Source organism: Peromyscus eremicus, chromosome 8b (genome assembly GCF_949786415.1).
Source record: "Peromyscus eremicus chromosome 8b, PerEre_H2_v1, whole genome shotgun sequence".
Taxonomy (NCBI): Eukaryota; Metazoa; Chordata; class Mammalia; order Rodentia; family Cricetidae; genus Peromyscus; species Peromyscus eremicus.
This window is the reverse complement of record NC_081424.1, coordinates 60,590,169-60,610,101: the sequence shown is the minus strand read 5'-3', so window position 1 is coordinate 60,610,101 and position 19,933 is coordinate 60,590,169. Positions and strand designations below refer to the sequence as shown.

The 19,933-nt window shown below is 47.1% G+C and overlaps 1 protein-coding gene across 1 annotated transcript in view; it reads right to left on the bottom strand.

The window, feature by feature from the left end:
- Smoc2 (SPARC related modular calcium binding 2) overlaps nucleotides 1-19,933 on the bottom strand; it is a 123,846-nt gene that overhangs the window by 67,356 nt on the left and 36,557 nt on the right. The window contains exons 2-3 of the mRNA XM_059272907.1: nucleotides 12,876-13,047; nucleotides 503-609 (exon numbers count right to left, since the gene is read on the bottom strand). Of these exons, the coding sequence (XP_059128890.1) occupies nucleotides 503-609; nucleotides 12,876-13,047 (279 nt within the window). The remainder of the gene's footprint in view (nucleotides 1-502; nucleotides 610-12,875; nucleotides 13,048-19,933) is intronic.

The following is a 19,933-nucleotide window of genomic DNA, read 5'->3' as shown; positions in this document are numbered from 1 at the left end:
TGCTGCAGGCGGTTCCCCCCCCCCCCCTCTCTCTCTCATAGCACTGACTCTCCATCAGAACCAAGCTATTTTTGACACTGAGTTTGGCCAACGACACGACCATGGGCAAGCCATGACTTGATGTGGCAGCATCCAACGGTGGACTCCGTGGGATGCCTGAGTCACGGGGCTCATGAATGAGCGAAGCCACAGCCAAAGCCAGAGCTCAGCCAGTTGACCAGGGCAGATGAGATTCTCTCTCACTGAGAGAACTGCCCGTGCCATATTCATGCAGCACAAAGATGCACACGTCACAGCTGTGGTGTAGACACCCGCCCCAGCCGGGGTCTGGAACCTTCTCTCACATACCTAGCTATGCTGTGAGGCTCCTGAGCCGGACACCTCAGAAACAAGGTGACTATTTCCCACCAGTGGCTCTGGCTCCTTCCCCTTCACCCTCCCCTCTCCCTGGTACCTCAGCCACACTGGCCCAGGCTCAGACTCTCCCAGCAGCATGAGTCACCTGACTATAGGTGCCGTCATCATTGCATTCTGGGATGAACACTTGCTGGAACTCCTTCCGGGCCTGCTCCTGGGTATACTTCCTCTCAGCCACACACCTGGACACATCTGTGGGAAGACAGAGCAGGAGAGGAAGACAACAGATGACATTCTAAGAGGCAAGCACAAGCTGTTGACGATGCTGCCGGCCGGGCTGGCAGGGACCACCTAGCACAGTGGTTGCCTCCCTCTTGGTCCCACAAGAGCTGGGAAGAGCGTGTTCATTCCCCACGCTGTGTGGAAGGGAAATGGAGGCTAGGAACACTCTCAGAAATGTGTCTGTGGGAAGCAGGTAAGTCTGGCTTCCTGAAAATAGGATGCAGGCTCTGCCAGGCCCCTGAGATGCATCCAGATGTAGATGGGAGCCCAGAAGACACAGTTCAACTCAAATCACAGGTAACCAACTTAGAGGCAGGTGCTGGGCCCCTCACAGCGTGGGACCTCACATCCCACTGTAGCCCAACACCTGTCGGAGCGGAGGCTACCTTCAAAAGGAGTCAAGACTCATCTCTAGGATCTTAAAATATGTGCCAAACTATTAGGGAAACATGATGATAAAAAGCTAAATATCCCATAGCCCATACAAAAAAAATGAGGATGTCACAGTGATTTATTTAGTGATAGGAAGCACGAGGACTCCAAGATCCAATGACTGGTAAAAACAGAAAAGTTCAAAAACATCTAAGAAGGCTTCCCAAGGAGTTCAGTGGTAAAATGCCGCCTCGGTACGTCAGGCCCTGGGCTCAGTCTTCCACGTGAATACAGAAAGTACATTTAGGGCCAGCAAGATGGTTCCCTGGGCAAAGGCACATGCCGACAAACTTGTTGACCTACATTCAATTCTCAGGACCCACAGAGTGGAAGGGAAAAACCAACTCTTACAAGTCATCCTCTGACCCCCACTTGTGTATTGTGGCAGGTGCGCACGCACGCATGTACGCACGTGTGTGTGTGCACACACACACACACAAATAGATAGATGGATGGATGGATGGATGATGGAAAGACAGATATACGTGAAAATAAATATATATATAAGGTAATGTAATTTAAAAATTTTAAAGTACATTTGATTTCCCTCTGGGGAAAAATGTATCTGTACATGTGAACAGAAGAGTTAAGTCCTCACAGAAGGAGAGAAAATGTTTGTTTGTTTGTTTGTTTGTTTGTTTGTTTGTTTGTCTCTTCTGTTGACCAGAACAGGACCTGGCAGGCGCCTGAGAACCACAGGTGAATTCCTGGCTCATTTCAGATGCCAGCAAGGAGGGTTCAGGGGTGGGTCTACCACTAACTGTGACCTGTCTCACGATGCTGCAGAGAGGGTCACAAGTCCGAAGAGGAAAATCCACTAAAACATTGTCAGATCTGCTGCCATGGGCTCCATGTTCTGTGCAGAGCACAGCAAGTCCCAGCCTCCTTCAGTCACCGTCATATCACCACACTGAATTTAATCCTGGAGAAGGATCAGATGCCAACGTTCCTGCCTTGTGGTTGAAATGACCAGTGTCCAGATGAAGAGTATTGCAGCCTCTCACCTCCAAGAGACACCTCATCCTAAAGTGTCCATTCCTCTTCTCTCCACAGTTATTCTCAGGAGCTAAACCCTACACTGTCATTGTGGATTCTGACCAGATGCATCAGCTTTAGCCCAGCAGCTCCGGGGACATGGGGGACTCTGTAGGAACTTCTCGGACAAAGCTTGCTGAGGGTCAGCCAGACTTTCTCGGGGCCTTTCCTGTGTCATTGGCACATCAGACACAGCGTGGTTGTCACAGACCTGCACATGTGAGAGGCACCCTCACCTGCTCTAGCCTCCAGCCATCTTGGCCTCTGGCCTGGCATCTGGTGCTCCTAGAATATAGTTTAATTTTTAAATTGTCTGTGTGTGTGTGTGTGTGTGTGTGTGTGTGTGTGAGAGAGAGAGAGAGAGAGAGAGAGAGAGAGAGAGAGAGAGAGAGAGAGAGAAAGAGAATGTGTGTGTAAGAGAGAGAGGATATGTGTGTGAGAGAGAGTATGTACGTGTGTGTGATAGAGTATGTATGTGTGAGAGAGAGTGTGTGTGTGAGAGAGACAGAGAATGTGTATGTGTGTGAGAAAGAGAGATAGAATGTGTGTATGTGAGAAAGAGTGTGTGTGTGGAGAGAGAGAGAGAGAGAGAGAGAGAGAGAGAGAGAGAGAGAACATGTGTGTGATAGAGTATGTATGTGTGTGTGAGAAAGAGAATGTGTGTATGTGAGAGTAAGAGTGTGTGTGTGTGTGTGTGTGTGTGTGTGTGTGTGTGTAACAGAGTATGTATGTGTATATGAGAGAGAGAGTACATATGAGAGAGACAGAGGCAGAGAGACAGAGACAGAGAGTATGTGTGAGACAGAGTATGTGTAAGAGAGACAGACAGACAGATGAGACAGGCTCTGGGGGACACCTGTGCGTGTGCATGTAAGGGTCAGAGGTCCACATTCAGTGTCTTCTTCTGTCACTCTATTTTGAAGCAGGATGTCTCACTGAACCTGGAGCTCATCCATTTGGCCAGACTGGCTGGCCAGCAAACTCTGCCTCCCCAAAATGGGAAATTTAAGCATTTGCTGCTATTTCCAGCTTTTTATGTGGGTGCTGGAAATTGAGCTCAGGTCTTCATGACTCTGAGTTATCCCTTTACTGAATGAGCCATCTCTTTGGGCCAGCACTTGGTTTTAATGAAGTCTGCATTCACAGAGCAGAAACCATGGATTTGCTGGCTTATCCTTATTACTATTCCTTTAGACTAACTTGTGGCCTCTCTACCTAAAAGGAAAAATGATAAGAACTTTAGCTTGCAGGGTCTCAGCTAGGGAAAAGATGGAACCATAAGATATTCCTAATACTTGAGCCATCATGAAACATTCCAGAAGAGCATAATTTAAAAAAAAAAAACAAAAACAAACAAACAAAAAAAAACTTATGGGCTTCATCCTTGGCTTGAACATCTCTAAAGATTTCATACCACCCCTGGTCAAGCCATCCCCTCACTTGAAATTCTGTGTAATGGGATGCTCATTCCAAGTTCATGGCTGGCATGTCCCAGGCTAGTTTGTCATACCAGACGATGACGACAGCAGCAGAAAATCTGTAAGATCAACGTGTCCGATACCGACCACCCCCTGATGGCCAAGGCCAGCTGCCTGCCATGCCTCACTCCAGACATCTGCCGTCAACTCTGTTCAAGGTCTCCACCAGGAAGATCCATCCTCCCGGGGCAGGATCTGCAGGGGATTTGCAGTCCGAAATGGCAACTTCTCCTTGTCTTCTTCCGCTGACTCTAAACTAATATGCTCCTGATGTGCACAGCCACACAGGAATCAAAATCTCACACACCTTGAACATTAGATTTTTCCAAACCTAAATTTTCAGTCAATTTTGAAGAACAGAATAGAAATACTCTTTTAGCAGAGTTCCATTTACTGGTGTTAAGTTTGCCTTACTGTTTCTATCCTTTATTCTTATAGAAAACGAACAACTCTCCTGTTCGGGGGCCTTGTTGAGGTTGTTTACTCTGGGCCTTTTGCTTCTTGTCTGAATATTAAATCCTCAAAACCCAAGCAAAATAAATATTACTGTGGTACCACTGAACGGTACATAAAAACTCCCCCTTCAGCCATTTTCCAGTTCAGGTCAGTGGCATTTACTGCATTCCTGATGGTGGGTGACCACAGCACTCTGCCGCCTCCGTCCTCTGCAGCTCCAGGACATTGCTGTCACCCTGGAAAGAATCCCGTGTCCGGCCCAGACACCCTCCACCCCTCCCCCTTTCTACATCTATAGATTTGCCTACTCTGGACATTTTGTATGGAGAACCACATGCCGATACTTCCTCACAGCAGACCCCAGCTGCATCGTGGGCCAGGTGCCAGTGTTTCCTGATTTGTGTCCGCTGACAGACACTGGCTGATCCCATCCTTCGGCACCATGTACATGCCGCCCTGAATATTTGCAGGTCAGCCCTGAGCGCCTGCTTTCATGTCCTCTGGGTTCAGACATGGGGGTAGAACTGATGCAACACAGTTGACTTTGTCACTGATGGTAGAGCTGCTGAGACTTCCACATGGGCTGAACGGTGTCACGTCCCATTGACAGGACAGGGGTTATAATGCTCCACCTATGTATCTGCCAATACTTATCTCTTCTCTCCTTTTAAACTGCCCTAGTCATCTTAGTAAGCACCACTCTTGGTGCTTTTAAAACTATGGTTAATTTCTATGTCATAGGGAAACTCAATTTAACTAGAAATCCCAATTTTAATGTTCTCCCTAGGTCTGGAGAGATGGATCAACAGTTAAGAGCACTAGCTGCTCTTCCAGAGGGCCCAAGGTCAGATCTCAGGACCCATAATGGGTAGCTCACAACCATGTGTAACTCCAGCTCCAGGGGATCCAAAGCCCTCTTCTAGCTTCTATTGGTAGACACACAGACACACACAGACACAGACACATACACACACTCACACACACACACACACACACACACACACACACACACACACAGAAAGAGAGAAGAGAGAGAGAGCGAGCATATACTCACACAGACACATACACATAAGAAAATTCCAATTAAATATATTTATTAATAATTTAATCACCTAACTGTATGTAATTTACTTTTTACTAGAACAGAGAAAATATCTTTGATGCAAATTTAATTGGACATTTTGGAGACCTTTTGGTCTGACCTGAAAGAGCCAGGGCTTCACAAATAAGTCAGCAAGGCACCACTAAAAATATCCAGACAGAAGTTTCTGATAAATTGTTGATTAATACTAATCTATTTTGGAAACAACTTTTTTTTTCCAATCTCAATTGAAGAGTAAAATAGTTCCCAGTGGGGTTACATGATTGAGTATAAATTTATATTAGCCCCAAAACCGTGGTGCTTGCTATGAAGAAGCAAGAGACAGTGGTTTGCTCTGGTTATTTCTGCTATTTTTTTTTAAATAGGAAGCAAATAATTTCCCTTCTTGCTCAAATCACTCAAAAGAGAATCAAGCAGCCATTGGAAGGGATGGCTCCTACCGAGGAATCTTAGTGAAAAAGAGTCTCACATGAGCAGTCTTTGGGCACTATCAGAAAGCTGTGTGAAGAAGCAGCTCGTGATCTCTGGGCACAGTGCACAGTGGGTGCCTCCTTCAGAGACCCCTGTTCGATGGGAGCAGGTAAAGACCAACATTCCCAGGGCTCTGCTCACTCTTGCCATGCTGAGAAGTTTGCATGCCAAACTACAGATAGCTTGTCTATGTCTGTCTTCACTTGCTTTCTATTGCTGTGATAAATACAGCAAGAGTAACTGGGAAAGCAAAGGGTTCGTTTCAATTATATTTCCATGTTAGTCCAACATTGGAGGAAGCCAGGACGGGAACTCAAGCAGGAACCTGGAGGAAGACACTCAAGCAGAGGCCATGAGGGATGCTGCTGACTGGCTTGCTCCACATGGCTTGCTCAGCCTGCTTTCTTATAGAACTACCTGCCCAGGGGTGGCCCCACTCACCATGGGCTGGGCCTTCCCATAGCAATTATTAATCAAGAAAATGTCCTCACAGGCTTGCCTACAGGCAATCTGATGGAGACATTTTCTCAACTAAGGTTCCTCTTCCCAGATAACTCTAGCTTATGTCAAATTGACAAAAACAAACAAACAAACAACTAAAACAAACCAGGACAGCCTCCAACACGTGTCTCTTGGAGGTGGGTAAATGCCTTGGTGCCTTCTAGCATGGGGCAGGGCAAGCAGACCAGACTTGGAATTGGTGTGGCAGAAAACATCGCAGGTCTGAGTCTACGGGCCACTCAGTTGTCATGGTTACTGCGACGGCCGTGTGAACTCTCTAGGGTCAGCAGCAGTTTTTCACTGCTCTTCCCTGTGGCTCCGTGTAGTGGCCACAGAAATGATAGACGAGGAGAGGCTGCCTTTGATGTTCACTGTCTCAAATAAAGGCAGACACTGTGTTCTTAAGCTGTAATACTTCACCCACTTGTAATTTAAGGCCAGACTGAAAAAAAAAAAAGAAAAAGAAAGACAATACTGCAATGACCTTTGGCTTGAAAACACACTTCCCATCCATACAATGGGATGCGGTGGTAGGAACCAGAGGCAGATCACTGTCATCTCTAGAAGCAGCCAGCTAAAACAGCGTGTCCTGCACTGATGATAGAAGAATGGGTAGTCCTTTTAACTTCATATGATAACAGGGGAAAAAATGTGATTATAGAACTAGAGGAACACAGACAAAACTTTCATCCTAGATTCACAAAGTATAACATAAAGTATACAGACAGGAAGCACCACACACAATCTGCATTGCGAAGGGACATGAAGGTAAGCAGGGAGTATCTCCACCATGTGTTAAGGAGAGATGGTTTCTACAGCATGTGAACAGGGGTGTCTGACCATCACCGTCTCTGCCACAAGAAGCCACATCACTCCCAGCACATTAAAACGGACGGTGCAGCCTCAGGTTCCTCCGAGTGAGGGTTGCCTGCCAACCCTCCAGAGGGAGAGCCTGGCTGAGACTGCAGACCCGGGCTTCTATTTCCCCATGGAAGCTGCACCCTGAGATTGCAGCGGAGCTTGAGCAAACAGGGAAGGCTGCTTCCAACTTAGCATTCCAAAGCCTTTGCTTGTGCTCCTGACCATGGCTTGCCTGGGGAAGGGCTGAAGCTCCTGTGGTGACTTCTCAAGTCCATGAAGACACAGCAGCAATGGGGGCTAAGCATGGTGCAGGTGGGGCTGTAGGAAGAGACCAATGGGCAGGGCTGGGGAAACAGACGGAGCTGCTGTCTCAGAGGACTGTATACATCCTCGAGAACAAAAATGCAGGGAGGTGCCGGACAGAGCAGAGCCACAGACTCTCATGCACAGTCAGAAGCAAAGCTAAGCACACCTGTTCTTCTCATGCTGCAGACACTGCACCCACACTTATACCTGCATGATCACATGTACACTTGTGCACGCTCACACTTGCACCTGTGTGCAGTCACACACGCCTGTACGCATGCACACACATGTGCCCTCACCCCTGCACAGAGCTCTCACGGGCAGCTATTTTCCTCGGTGGAATGCAGGTCCACCCATCGCTGCAGCAGTTGGCAGGACCATTCAAGCTATTCCCAGGGGTCAACACAGTCCCACACGAGGCTGCGTGCTTCCCAGCCTGCCCCAGTGTTTCCGAATGGGGGTGTCTTCAAAGGTGGAACCATGAGTGTGTATAGAAAAGGGGGTAAATGTTGGAGCTTGTGACCAAGTTTCTAGTTTGCTAGTTGCCCATCAGTAGAAGTGTGTTAGAAGTATAGAGAGAGGAAACCTTCAGATGGGGAGAACTCCTGGGGTTTGTGTGTTTTTACTGCTTGTCTCAGAGGGAGACAGATGTGTTCTCCACTCCACTGAGAAAGGATCCTGACTCCTGGACCTCTCCAGCTGCAGGTCCTCTGTCTTGAGCGACTCATCACAGCTGGAGAGCTGAGCTTGGGTGGAGGCCTAATAATTGACTTTTAATCTGTTAGATAAGGCTGCTGAGGGCCCTGTGACCTGTCCTGTCAGTGAGAACTCTGAAACCTCAGAGCAAGGACAACCTTTTATTTCTGTCATGGGGTCTGCCTGCGATCGGGTACCTTCCCAGGAGTCAGTGTTTATATCTTTCCTACATCAAGAATCCCAGCACTGATGATGGGTGGTGGGCACTGACGGGTGGACTGGGCTGACAACCAAGTATCTGCATCTCCCTCTCACCCCACATAAGTCCACTTCAAGCTCTTGGTCTAGAAACCTTCAAGGGAGCTGTTTTTCAGAAATCTATTATAGCTTTGTTCCCAGAAATCTTAAAATAATTCCAAGGCTTCCTAGCATGTGACCTTTTCCATTATTTTCTTCTTTTCTTTCCTTTTTTTTTTTAAATTCAGTCCCAGAGATTTTGTTGAAAAGAAAAGCAGCCATCCATGTTGGTCTCAGATCAAAAGAAAAATATTAATGTGTTTGCTGAGTTCTGAAAACACAAACTCCACAAATTTCTATGAAAACATGAGAAAAATCCATCAGTCTAAACCACTGTGATTCCAGTCAGGGTCAATGTCAAATCATGACATGAGACAAGTACAACATTTTAATTCCATTTAATTAAACATGGAATAAAATATTTTAATTGTTGTTTCCAAACTAGCACATGCAAACGGAGACAGTCCCACAAATCTGTCACCCACAAAATATGTAAAAATGACCTCAAAATACAGATGCCAGCTGTAGTGGGACTCTCTACTGCGTGGCCAGCTTCCACACCAGCAGAACATAGGGAAACACTGGGTGGATATTGTACTTTGTTAAGGGCAATAAAGGAAAACTTGATCTCCTGCCTCTTCATCTAGCCCAGGGGAGCGGGGCTCACATGGGTCTTGTGGAGTCCACAGCATTTGTTGTCTTCGAAAAAGGAGAAAAATTGAAAAAGGAGAGAAGTTGTCAGTCCTGGTATAATTCATCTTGTGGCAGCCAATGCTGTGCCTGGGTCTCATGGCGTGGGGTCCATTCCCATAAGCCGTCTCTCCTATGGTTGGCTTGCAAACCAGGAGATGTTATCTACTGGACTTTAGGGACCAGGTAAGCAATGCCTGGTGGTATAAGGCACCCTAGGCAAAGATCCCAGCCCCTGTGGTAATTCCTTACTCCTACTACAAGCCAAGTTCTAGATGAAGGTGTACCCCAGCAGATGAAATTCACTCATCACAGACAGGAGCAAGTGAGAGCCTCTTGGGGCCTCAGCTATATCCTCGTAGGCCAGAGGCATGTGTTGCCCACCTGTCTTTAAGACTACATTGTGAAGGGTACCATGTCCTCCAGCTCTGTGTTTTCTGCCTGGGCTGGCTACAGCCCCACATAAACACAACTCAGAAAGCTGTTGGAGTCTGTGGTATTTTTATTGTAATCCTTTCTATTTAAGTTAACTTGCTTTGGAGAGGTGTCACATTGGACTGCTTCTCCCCATTATGTTTTTAGAGGTCTCAAGTGCATGATATAAAATTTCCTCCATGAAGGGATGAGAACTCCACCAAGAAAATTATCCAGGAACAGGAGGCTGCCTGTAAACAGAAATGACACAGGACACCCTGAGAGAATATCTTTGTCCCCTTCTAACACAGAAATCAAACTGTGACCAGAGCCAGTGAAAGTCCAAGTCCTGGGGAGACACCTAGCAGTAGGGACGGGAGAGTCTCCCACTGCCCTTTTGCCACCCTTGAGATCATGACGTCTCCCGGCCCTCATCACACTTGTCTCATTACTGGTCCTCAGAAACCATGGCAGCCGCTACTCAATCTGACCACTTCCTCGTGGTCCATCAGCGGGACACCCCACTGGGGTCATCCAAGAGAATGTGGCAGGAAGCAGGAACAAAAGACGCCAGGGTTTGTGGAGCTGCATGGCCACCACCGCTGCCCACGGTGCTCATTTCTGAAAGCTAAGACCTCCTAGGCGATTGCTTCTAGAAGCTTCTGTCAGGATTATTTAAAAGAATTTTTCATTTGTTCCTCTTCTGTACATGTAGCTGAGACAGGAATAGCCAAAGCATAAAATTACATCTAAATATTCTTGAAATCTGTGTTTAGCACTCACTGCTCAGACAACCACGAGGGAAGAACATGGAGTCAGGTGTTGACTGCTGTCACACCAAATGCCCACAGCCGCTGGCACAATGCCAGTAGGGAACCCATTAAACCCAAGGACACTGTTTCAGCCATGCTGTGTTTTCAGGTGAGCAAGAAGGCTGGGAAGAGTAGTCTGTGGCTGGAATTACAAGGTAGAACAATACACATGACTCTTTGAATTTGAAAAGTAGTTCTAAAATAAGTATTTGATCTCTATACTAAGCAGACTCAGTCGCTGCTTAGTGGGAATTCACCAGTGATGCTTTAGTGTTGGAGCCCTGGGAGATGGGGTAGCACTTTGGGGTCTGGATTGGGATACAGCAGCAAGAGGCAGAGCCTAAGTACAGCTCCACATCCTGACTCGGAGCACCATGCCTCTTCTTGGTGCCATATGCAGCATCCTGCCGTCATGAAACCCAGCCACCTCAGAAGAAGGTCTGGGGACAGGCTGGGTGGCCTTCATATCTGAACCCAACTGAAAACACAGTGTGAGATGTCTCAGCGCACAGAGAGGAGGCTGCTCACTCTCAGGTAACACTTCACTCTCAAGGGACTGACTGCAGGCTGGAATACAAAGGGTTCTCTGAGACTGCAGAGCACTGTTTGAGGAGTCTTTGGGGGGCAGAAGGAAGCAGTGACTCTCCAAAATGGCCAACCCTAAGCAAATGTCGAGACCCAGTGCAATGCTTGGTTTGAAAGAACCAGAGAGCCACCCATGGCCCACCTGAACGTGCTGAGTGTGCGTGTGTGTGTGTGTGTGTGTGTGTGTGTGTGTGTGTGTGTCTGTGTACAAGTACATACGCATGTATCCATGTGTACACCTGCATGCTGGTGGGGACATGAGATCACGTATACAGAAGTATGTGTGTGGCTACATGTGTGCTCCGCAATGAGCCAATACTAGATTTTTCTCATTCAAGCTTCCCCTGAGGAAATGAAAGCTAATATTCAGTTTACCACAAGCTGAGTGTCCAGAGACAAAGGGCAATGAGACAAAGTAATAATATGGAGTACGCAGTATCAGGTGGATGAGAGTCAATAAGCTATTTGGGTTTTTCGTTTTGTTTTCGCAATAAACAGGAGTGGATCATGCTGGTCAGCAGTGGCACACGCCTTTAACCCCAGCACTCAGGAGGCAGGGGCAGGCAGATCTCTGAGTTTAAGGCCAGCCTGGTCTGTAGAGTGAGTTCTAGGACAGCCAGAGCTACACACAGAAACCTTGTCTCAAAAAAAAAAAAAAAAGTCATCTGCAAATGACATTGACATTTATCCTAACTGTTCTCTTCCCTCATAACCATTAAGAAGGCAGATGATCACCACTGGGTTATTCTGTTTTTTGCAGTACTGAGTATTTTTGTTGTGGTACTGTGTTTTTGTTTTGTTTTTGTTTTTATGAAACAGGGTCTCACCCTGCAGCCATATTGGCCTTGAACTCAAGGTGTGCTCCTCATCCTCCTAAGATAAGGTTTATAAACGTGAACCACCATGACTAGCTTTGGTTCTGAGTACTGAACCCAGGGCTTCATGCTAGGCAAGCACACTACCACTGAGCTACCTCCCAGTCCTCTTTTCACCTACCATTTTATCTTGAGGCAGGGTCTCCCTACATAGCCCAGGCAGGCCTCAACCTCAGGATTCTCCTGCCTCAGCTTCCCGGAGTGCTGGGATTGCAGGTGTGCTCTACCACACCTGACCAAAATGAAGACATTTGATCTTGTCAGTGGGAGAGCTCTCTGAGTGACAGGATAGTCTGTCTGCTTCACCTGTAACAAGGAACGGGGTCTGCCTGCCAGAACTGTGCACTGTGACAGAAAGAGTCAACAGTTTGGCAGCTTGGTTAACTGCAGGCAGAGGCATGGCCCTGGTGGCGGTTGATGTGGTTGGGCTGTTTAGATGGGAGGATTGTCAGGGTTAATGGCTCATCAACACACATCTTCTCAAGGCCAGTTTAGTCTGTGTGGTCTTGTTTCCCAGAGATTCAGAGAAAGTAAATCCCCTTTGAAAGCACTGTGTGTGCTTGCCACTAAGCTGAACCCCTCATTACTGCGGGAAGCTTTTCCAGACTTGCTCTAAGCCTTAACTCTGGATCTAGCTGCTAATCAGAAGGCTGGCAAGTCCGTGACAAGTCTACTCCAAACTGACTGACAGGACGTGAACCCCACTCACTAAGAAAGAAGAGCTGATCATCATTTTAGAGGCACTTTGAGCGAAAAACAAATAAACAAACCCGAAGCACTTGTGATAAATTTGTTTTACAACAAGATGAAACACTTTGAGACCATTAGACAATTTGTAAAAATGACGGTTTTGTGGCTGGAAATAGTTCAGTTGGTGGAGTCCCTTGCCTAGCATGCAAAAGGCCCTGGTCCTAATCTCCAGCAGACATAAACCAGGTGTGGTTGTACCCAACTTTAATCCTAGTACTCTGAAAGTGGAAGCACAAGAAGTTCAGAAGGGTCAGAAGTTCAAGTCCAGCCTTTGTTACATAGTAAATTCCAGGCTAACCTGGGCTACATAAAACTCTCAAAAAATACTACTTTGAAATTCATAAACATTTCTCTTCATATGCTCTGAGAAGTAAATTACCAATATGAAACTTTTGGACTGTTAAGTGTGAGCAAATAAATTATTCATGCCCTCTCCACACAGGCCTGTCTTCCAGCCATGGCTCTCATTGATCACCTTTGCAATTCCCACGGTGGGCGATCTCCAGCTGCGGATCTTTGCACTTGGCCCGCTGGAACTCACATCGGGACAGGAAGGTCCTCCCATCGGAGGCACATAGGGGCTTCTGAGGGGGGCTTGGGCAGTCCAGGCTGCAGTCTCTGTCTTTGTCTTGATCGACTCTCAAGAACTTGGGGAAGAGAAAGAAGCGAGAGAAATTTAAAGAACTCAGGTTGAGCAGAAGACAGTCCACTCCATAGGAGCACAGAGCAGTAGGAGAACAGACTCCACTCTGTGCTCACATCTGACAGAAACGTCAAGTGAATCGCTATCAGAATTGTAAGTCATCCATTTCACAAGTAGGCGATCTCTGGCCACAAGTCCAAATCCAAAGTCTGATGAGAAAACACCTTCAGCCCTTTATGAGTGGAAGGTGCTCTCCCACTCGCTTCCCCCAGGAACCTGTAGACAGAGGAAGGGGCTCACTACTCTGCCATCCTCTTAAGAATGGTCAAACTCCCAGTGACCAGTCCCTTAGTGAAAATTGAGTCCTTCCCCACCCGTACTCCCTCAAGAAGCCATCAGATGTGGAGAGATACACTTCGGCATCCTTATCATACTTCTTAAGAGTTCTCTTTGATGGCTTCCTGTCTAAGCTGTTACTTTTAGGAGAGGGATGGGTAGGGCTTGTCACAAGTTTCTGACTCTCTTTCTCAGCTGTGAGTCTTCAGTCATTGAAACCACTGCAAAAGAGGTTCCTTGCCCTTTACAGGAGAGCACCGATCACGGACTTCCACATGGTTTCTGGAGTCAGCACAGACCACGGACTTCCACATTGGACTTTTTTGTTTTGTTTTGTTTCTTTTTTTATTGGGTGGAGGGTCACAAGTGTGTGGGGGACAGACTTGGGAGGACTAGGAAGTGAATGTGACCAGGGTACATTATGTGAAACTCCCAAATAACCAATAAAAATACTATGTCGGGGGTTGAGGGGGGAGAATCTGTAGATGTCGTTGTTGCTGTTGTTTATAGCCCCTTTGCTAATTCACTCAAGGTCAATGTCTTCTCATACCTCTGGAAGTCACTAATGTCAGGAGTATGCCCTGCAGGAACTAGAAGGTCATCCTTCCTTGTAAAATGGCTGCATTGTCAGAATGCATGTGTGTATACCCCAATGAACTAGGTTATTGGTTTTTGTTTTGATTTTTGTTGTTGTTGTTGTTGTTGTTGTTGTTGTTGTTGTTTTCTTGAGACCTTGGGTGGCCTCAAACTTGCTATGGAGTCAAGGGTGGCCTTAAACTCCTAATTCTCTTACCTCCACGTTCTGGGATAAGTGGGATGCATTACTATGCTTTGTTCATTTTTCAATTTTTATTCTTATGTTTTGAAAGTTTTTGTTTTCCAAAAAACATTTTGTTGAGTGAATGTTTGATCCCACAGTTGAGAAGCTGCTGTATCCCTGTGAAATGCTTTGGACTCCTCATCCCACACATCTTCCCCACGGCAGGAAGAGTGGAGGTCTAAGAGGCACACTCCTCACAAGTTCTCACAAGAGTAGCAGCGCCGAGACCCTCTCTATAGCGACCAAGGAGGTCACCCACAGGACCCTTTTTGCATGATGTAGTTCCCAAGAGCAGATTTCCCAAGCTTTGATCCTTCCTTTCCTCTTTCAGGAGTTTGATGTGACTCCTAGGGAAATCTCAGTCCAGATGCTTTTGGCCCTGCCCATTCTCCTTGGACAAGGGATCAAGTACCCTGGACAACACATTCATCTTGCTTCATATTCTTTATGCCCATGACCCTGTCCTGTCTAGTCGTACATCAAGCCAGATAGAAGGGCAAATACAATGACTCCCAAGTGACGGAGGAACTAGGGGCCATCACAGATCTGGGTCGTGAGTGCCAGGTATTTCCTGATTTATGGAGCATTAGCAATGCATTAAAAGGGAGAAAGCTTTTTAAAGATGGGAAAGGGGAAGGGGAAGAGCAGGAAGAGTGGGAGGAGGGGAGAAGGAGGAGCCCTCTAAGGTGAGAAGTTCTTTACATTTGCATCTCTTCTCCCAGCAAGGAGGACTCTTATGAGCTTGTTTTCTTCACCACAGATGGCCCAGAGCAATTCAACCTTGTGCCAGAAAAAAATAAAGCAAGCAAATAGCACATGAGAATACCCAGGACGTCCATAGGTTAGAACTCTCTGAAGGTCCATACTAACCTAGCTGTCTTATACCAGTCAGGACCACCTCCTAGGGATGGTGCAGCCCACAGTGAGCTGGGCCCTCCCACATCAATCATCAAAACCATCCCCCTCAGATATATCCACAGGCCAATCTAATCTAGGGCTTTCTTCTGACTCTATGCTCGCCCAAATTGACATTTAAAGCTAACTAGGACAGTGAATCATAGATCACCTGCTCTTCATAAATGGCCAAGTTTAAACTAAAAGGAAAAGATTTAAACAAAACTAAGCCAGATAAGAAACAGGTGTGGACACTCTCCACATCCTAATATAGAAAAATTCCTGTTGTAATATCCATCAGACACTTATCAGTCATGCTATGGGATAGCATGTGGAACAGCACATCACCAATGACATACACAAAGGCTGTAAGATTCCACAAGTTCTTCCCAACCACAGCCCTTCACCATGCTTCACATGATGCAATGTCCCACCTCTGACGCCAAGACCTGTCTTTCATTTAGATGCAGAGTCTTAGACAAGGTACTGACAAGGAACAGGACTGAAGAGAAGACCGTGCTGGCCACTTTGAAAGCAAATGGATAACCATCGAATTTTCTACATCTGGGGAAGAACACCTGCCTGGATTCTCAGAGCCCATGGATGAGAGCTCATCTCCACCCTGCAGCCTGAGTTTATGGACAAAGCTGTACCACAAGGTCTGGCCTCAAAGTTTTACACACCTGAAGAAGTGCTGCCTGTAACTCTGCAGCCTCACATAGGTCGCACACTGTCACCAGAGGAAGCAGTCCCCATGAAGATAGTGACAGACCCTCCTTCCTCCTCATCTACAGACAAGGTGGGTCTGGGGAGAGAATGTAGATCTCAACTGGGAAAATTGAAACCTTCAAGCTCAGGACTTAGGTTCGATGCCTCAGTAAGATAGGTAGTGCAAGAGAGCCTGTGTACATCAATGCCTCTGAGTTACATGTGTAGACATTTGAAAGCTAAGAGAAACTACTGAATGAGATACATTTTGTCATGAATTACAGGACTAGATGAAATCTGGGGCCCAGAAGGACACCTGTGTGACCAGGGAAGATATGGGGAGAGAGCCAGACCAGGGCTCTGTGTCTGAAATAAAGGGTGGGTCTTGGCTTCAGAGGTTGGACATTGTATCACAGCCTCTTTCTGTGTGACATGGAGACAATAAAACAGCACCCATTTCACAAAGATCACCATGACCATAAAATGAGACAGTGTTCTGGAAAACATCTTGCCCAGACATGAGGAAGTCCTTGGCAACGAGCCCTACCAATCACATACCTGGAGTCCATTATTTTAATACACACATGCCCACTGTGGCTTCTTCCCAACACTCACACAAATACCACTATACTATGTGAGCTTTGGGCAACCCTCCCACGCATGATTATTTCCAGGTAAAAGATTGGGAGTGTGCAGTAAAAAGAGCTAAATTAGGTCAAAAAGTGATAGGAAGTCTTTCAAGAAAGTGTTAAAAGGATGGAGGAGGATTCAGGGGAGGAAAAAACAGAGGTCAGCTCTGTCCCAGGGTGGCTAGAGTAAGTCAGGGGACATCTGGGGACAGGTGGACAGGGAGGGGCTAAAGCTAGTGGTCACTCTCTCAGGATCAAGGATGGGGAAAATGTCACCTTGCCTGAGGAGCAAAGGCCACTCAGGATGCAGGTGCAGTGAAGACACAACTCCACCACCTTGCTGGAGATCTCTGAACTAGAGTCCTAGACAGAACAGGAGACATATAAGACATCCTGGCCATTTGTATTCATTCTCTCTCCATCCACACACACTTACTTTCTCTCCCTCCCTCCCCTGACATTTATTATTTGTTTTAGTAGACATAAAGCCTTGTTTACACATTTTATAGACATATTAGACATGCCAATTTTTGGTACGATGACTTGACATTTCCTATCATTCTCTCAGCTTCTCGAGTGTGTGGTCAGGAACCCACGGCTGGACTCAGGTATGGGTCAGGCTGTCCTTCTCACTTTACAGTTCTCTTCCTCATACCCACAAACATTTCCTTTTGTCTTTTTCTCTTCCTTGCCTCCTCCTCCTGAGTACTTTCAGTGATGAAAACAGGTGCCTTTGCTTGCTGTCAACTCCTCTTGGATGAGATTCAGTCAATCTTTGCTACAGATTCGTGTTACAAGAGTCAGTGGGAACTTCATTATCCTAAATTCTTCCTAATAAGATACCATATGGCTGTTGTTAGTTCAATACAAGAGTTACTTCTGGCAATAAGAAAATTACCTTCCTCGGCATCCAGTCATTACTATTTTGGGTCAGAGATGAAGTGCTTGCAGACTTACTGTGCAGTCCTGAGACAGAGTTGGGCCTCTGATGGACCGGCTCTGTCTCAGGTCTCTTCGATGTAAAGTGTTTGTGGAAGGTTCCATGGGCCATAGGCACTGTTTTCAGTGATAACTGAGAAGCAGTTTTCTATCCAAGACCCCAGGAGGAAGCAAAAAAGTGCTACTCAAACATCAATAACTCCCATTCCAGGTCATAGGTCTGGGCCATCACACGGACTTGGGATATGGAAAACCCTTCAGCGAAGACTCAGGAAGTCAATTTGGAGCCATTCGACGGGAAATCACTGGGAGATGGCATCTCCCCATTTATGTAGCCTTGGTGCCTCCTACAGCACTGGCTCCATGGTGGTGCTCAGTGCTGGTTTATTGCCTGAAGGGCCATGTCAGTGTGGTGGGGAGAATGGCAGAGGCAAGAGGAGGGGTTTGGGAAACTGATGTAGGACTCCCCGATATGACCTGGAGCTCACAGACTACTGAACAGCCAGGAACCGTGTGGGAGGAGCCTATGGATCCTCCATCTCTCCATCCCCATCTCGGTTTTCCTCCTTTTACTCAAGTCTTATCAGACTTCATCCTCCAGGCTGTCTCCCTGCTTAAAGCTTCAGCATACTGTTACTGTGGCGAGCCAGGCTTCGGAAGGTGCTGGACGCCTTGCTCGGCAGGTGCATGACTCTTCTCAGATCCTTCTCATGAGACAATGCCATAGCCTGCCTTGCAGGGGAGACAGAGGGACAGCTAGTGATCACCATGCCCCTGTGGTTTCACAGAGACAAATGCAGGCTTGTCCCCAGGATCAGACTCAGAAGCCTGCTGCTATGGGAAATGCGAACCATGGGACCCTCGGAGGTGTGGCACAGCAGCTACGTTATAACTTGATATATATGAGTTGAAAGATATTTTTTAACCTTTCCTCTAATATTTCCTTTTCTTTCCAGGTGGTAGCTTTTTAGGAAAGACACACCCCCCCATCACCAGCCATTATCCATCAGAGAAGGCCTCACCTGAAGCAGCAATGATCGTATCCTGAGAACCACCTTTCCCCCTCCAGCAATAAAGCCTCCTTCAGGCCACCTTGCAGAGCTGGGAGGAGCTGAGACAAGGATGGACCAATAGCAGTTTGGCCACACTTTGGCAATGTATACTAATTATGCACACCCTTTCCACATCCCCTGGTTCTGTCTCTATTTAAACTAAAAGCTCATGTCTGTATTCTAAAGATGAACTCAGAGTCCCCGGACCCTTCCTCTACTCCTCTGCTCAGTGTGGCCATATTAAATAAGTCTCTTGTTCTTTCATTGGCATGTTGACATGGATGGCTGAGCCAAACATGTTGGGGGTGCTGGAACCAGGGCTTTTGCCCCAAAACTTTCAGTTACATCATCAGTGAGGGAAAGCCCCAATGACCAGACAAGTTACAAGGATCCACGGATGGAGATGGGGCTATAGGAAAATGTCACCTCTCCTGCCTGATCCCCTGCGAGAAGAAGCCAAAATCTTTTTCCTGTGGCAGAAAGGGTAAAATCATTTTGTCAAATGCTCGAGGGTCAAGAGCAGATACCTTCCTTGTGGGACAGTATTGTTGGGGATAGAGGCCATGGTTCAATCAGAGCGAGAAGGAGAAGCTCATAGGCCACCAGTAGGTAGGTACCATTTCCAGTGGTCACTCAGCTGGTCCATAGGCCACCAGTAGATCGGTATCATTTCCAGTGGTCACTCAGCTGGTCCAAAAGGTCACCAGACCCAAACTCATCCCGGTAGCATTTGCCAGGGCACCAGGTTAGGTCTTCCTCTTCCAAGAAGGCTCCTAAGCTTACACTTGTGAATGACCCAGGAAGGACGCCAAGGCAGGGTACAGGGAGAAAGCCTGGGGTCTGGGATTGATTTCAATCCCTGTCTGGGAACTTCCTCAGACAGCACCTCCCCTCTCCCTCACCTTGCTTCACAAATGGGAAGGGATTCTTGGAATATTTTTAGTTTTGTTTACACTATGAGATGGATGGCCAGGTCATGGAATCCTGGAGAGAAAGCTCTCCCCATCTCTGCACCTCCAGTACAGCCCCCTCACTCCTGATGCCCTGGGGCTATCTACAGCCTTGGAGGAGGAATACAATCTTGGAGATAGGGTCTGGTGCTGAGCACCACAGCACCAGACACTGGCCTGCAGTCCTTCAGCTGACACCTCCCGACTGGGCATGGGGCACCCTTCTCCCAGGTGCTACTGTGCTGGATACTAGTCCTGCAGCAGGGTCTGTGATCCACAGAAACAGTCAATAGTGGGGTTTCTTTCAGGCTTGTTTATGATTCAAAAGAACTCTCAGTAGCGCAAATCTATTTTCCTCCAGACCCTGGAGTCCAGGAAGAAACCCCCTACGTGTGCAGCTTCTACAGTTAAACTAATTGCAATAAAATAAAATCAGAAATTCCACTGCCTACTGGCCCCAGCTGTGCTCTGAGTTCTTGGTGGTCCCCTGTGGCAGCTGCTGCTGTCCTGACAGTAGAGGTCATAAAATCTTCTACCATCAGTGGCCATGCCTTCCTTATCT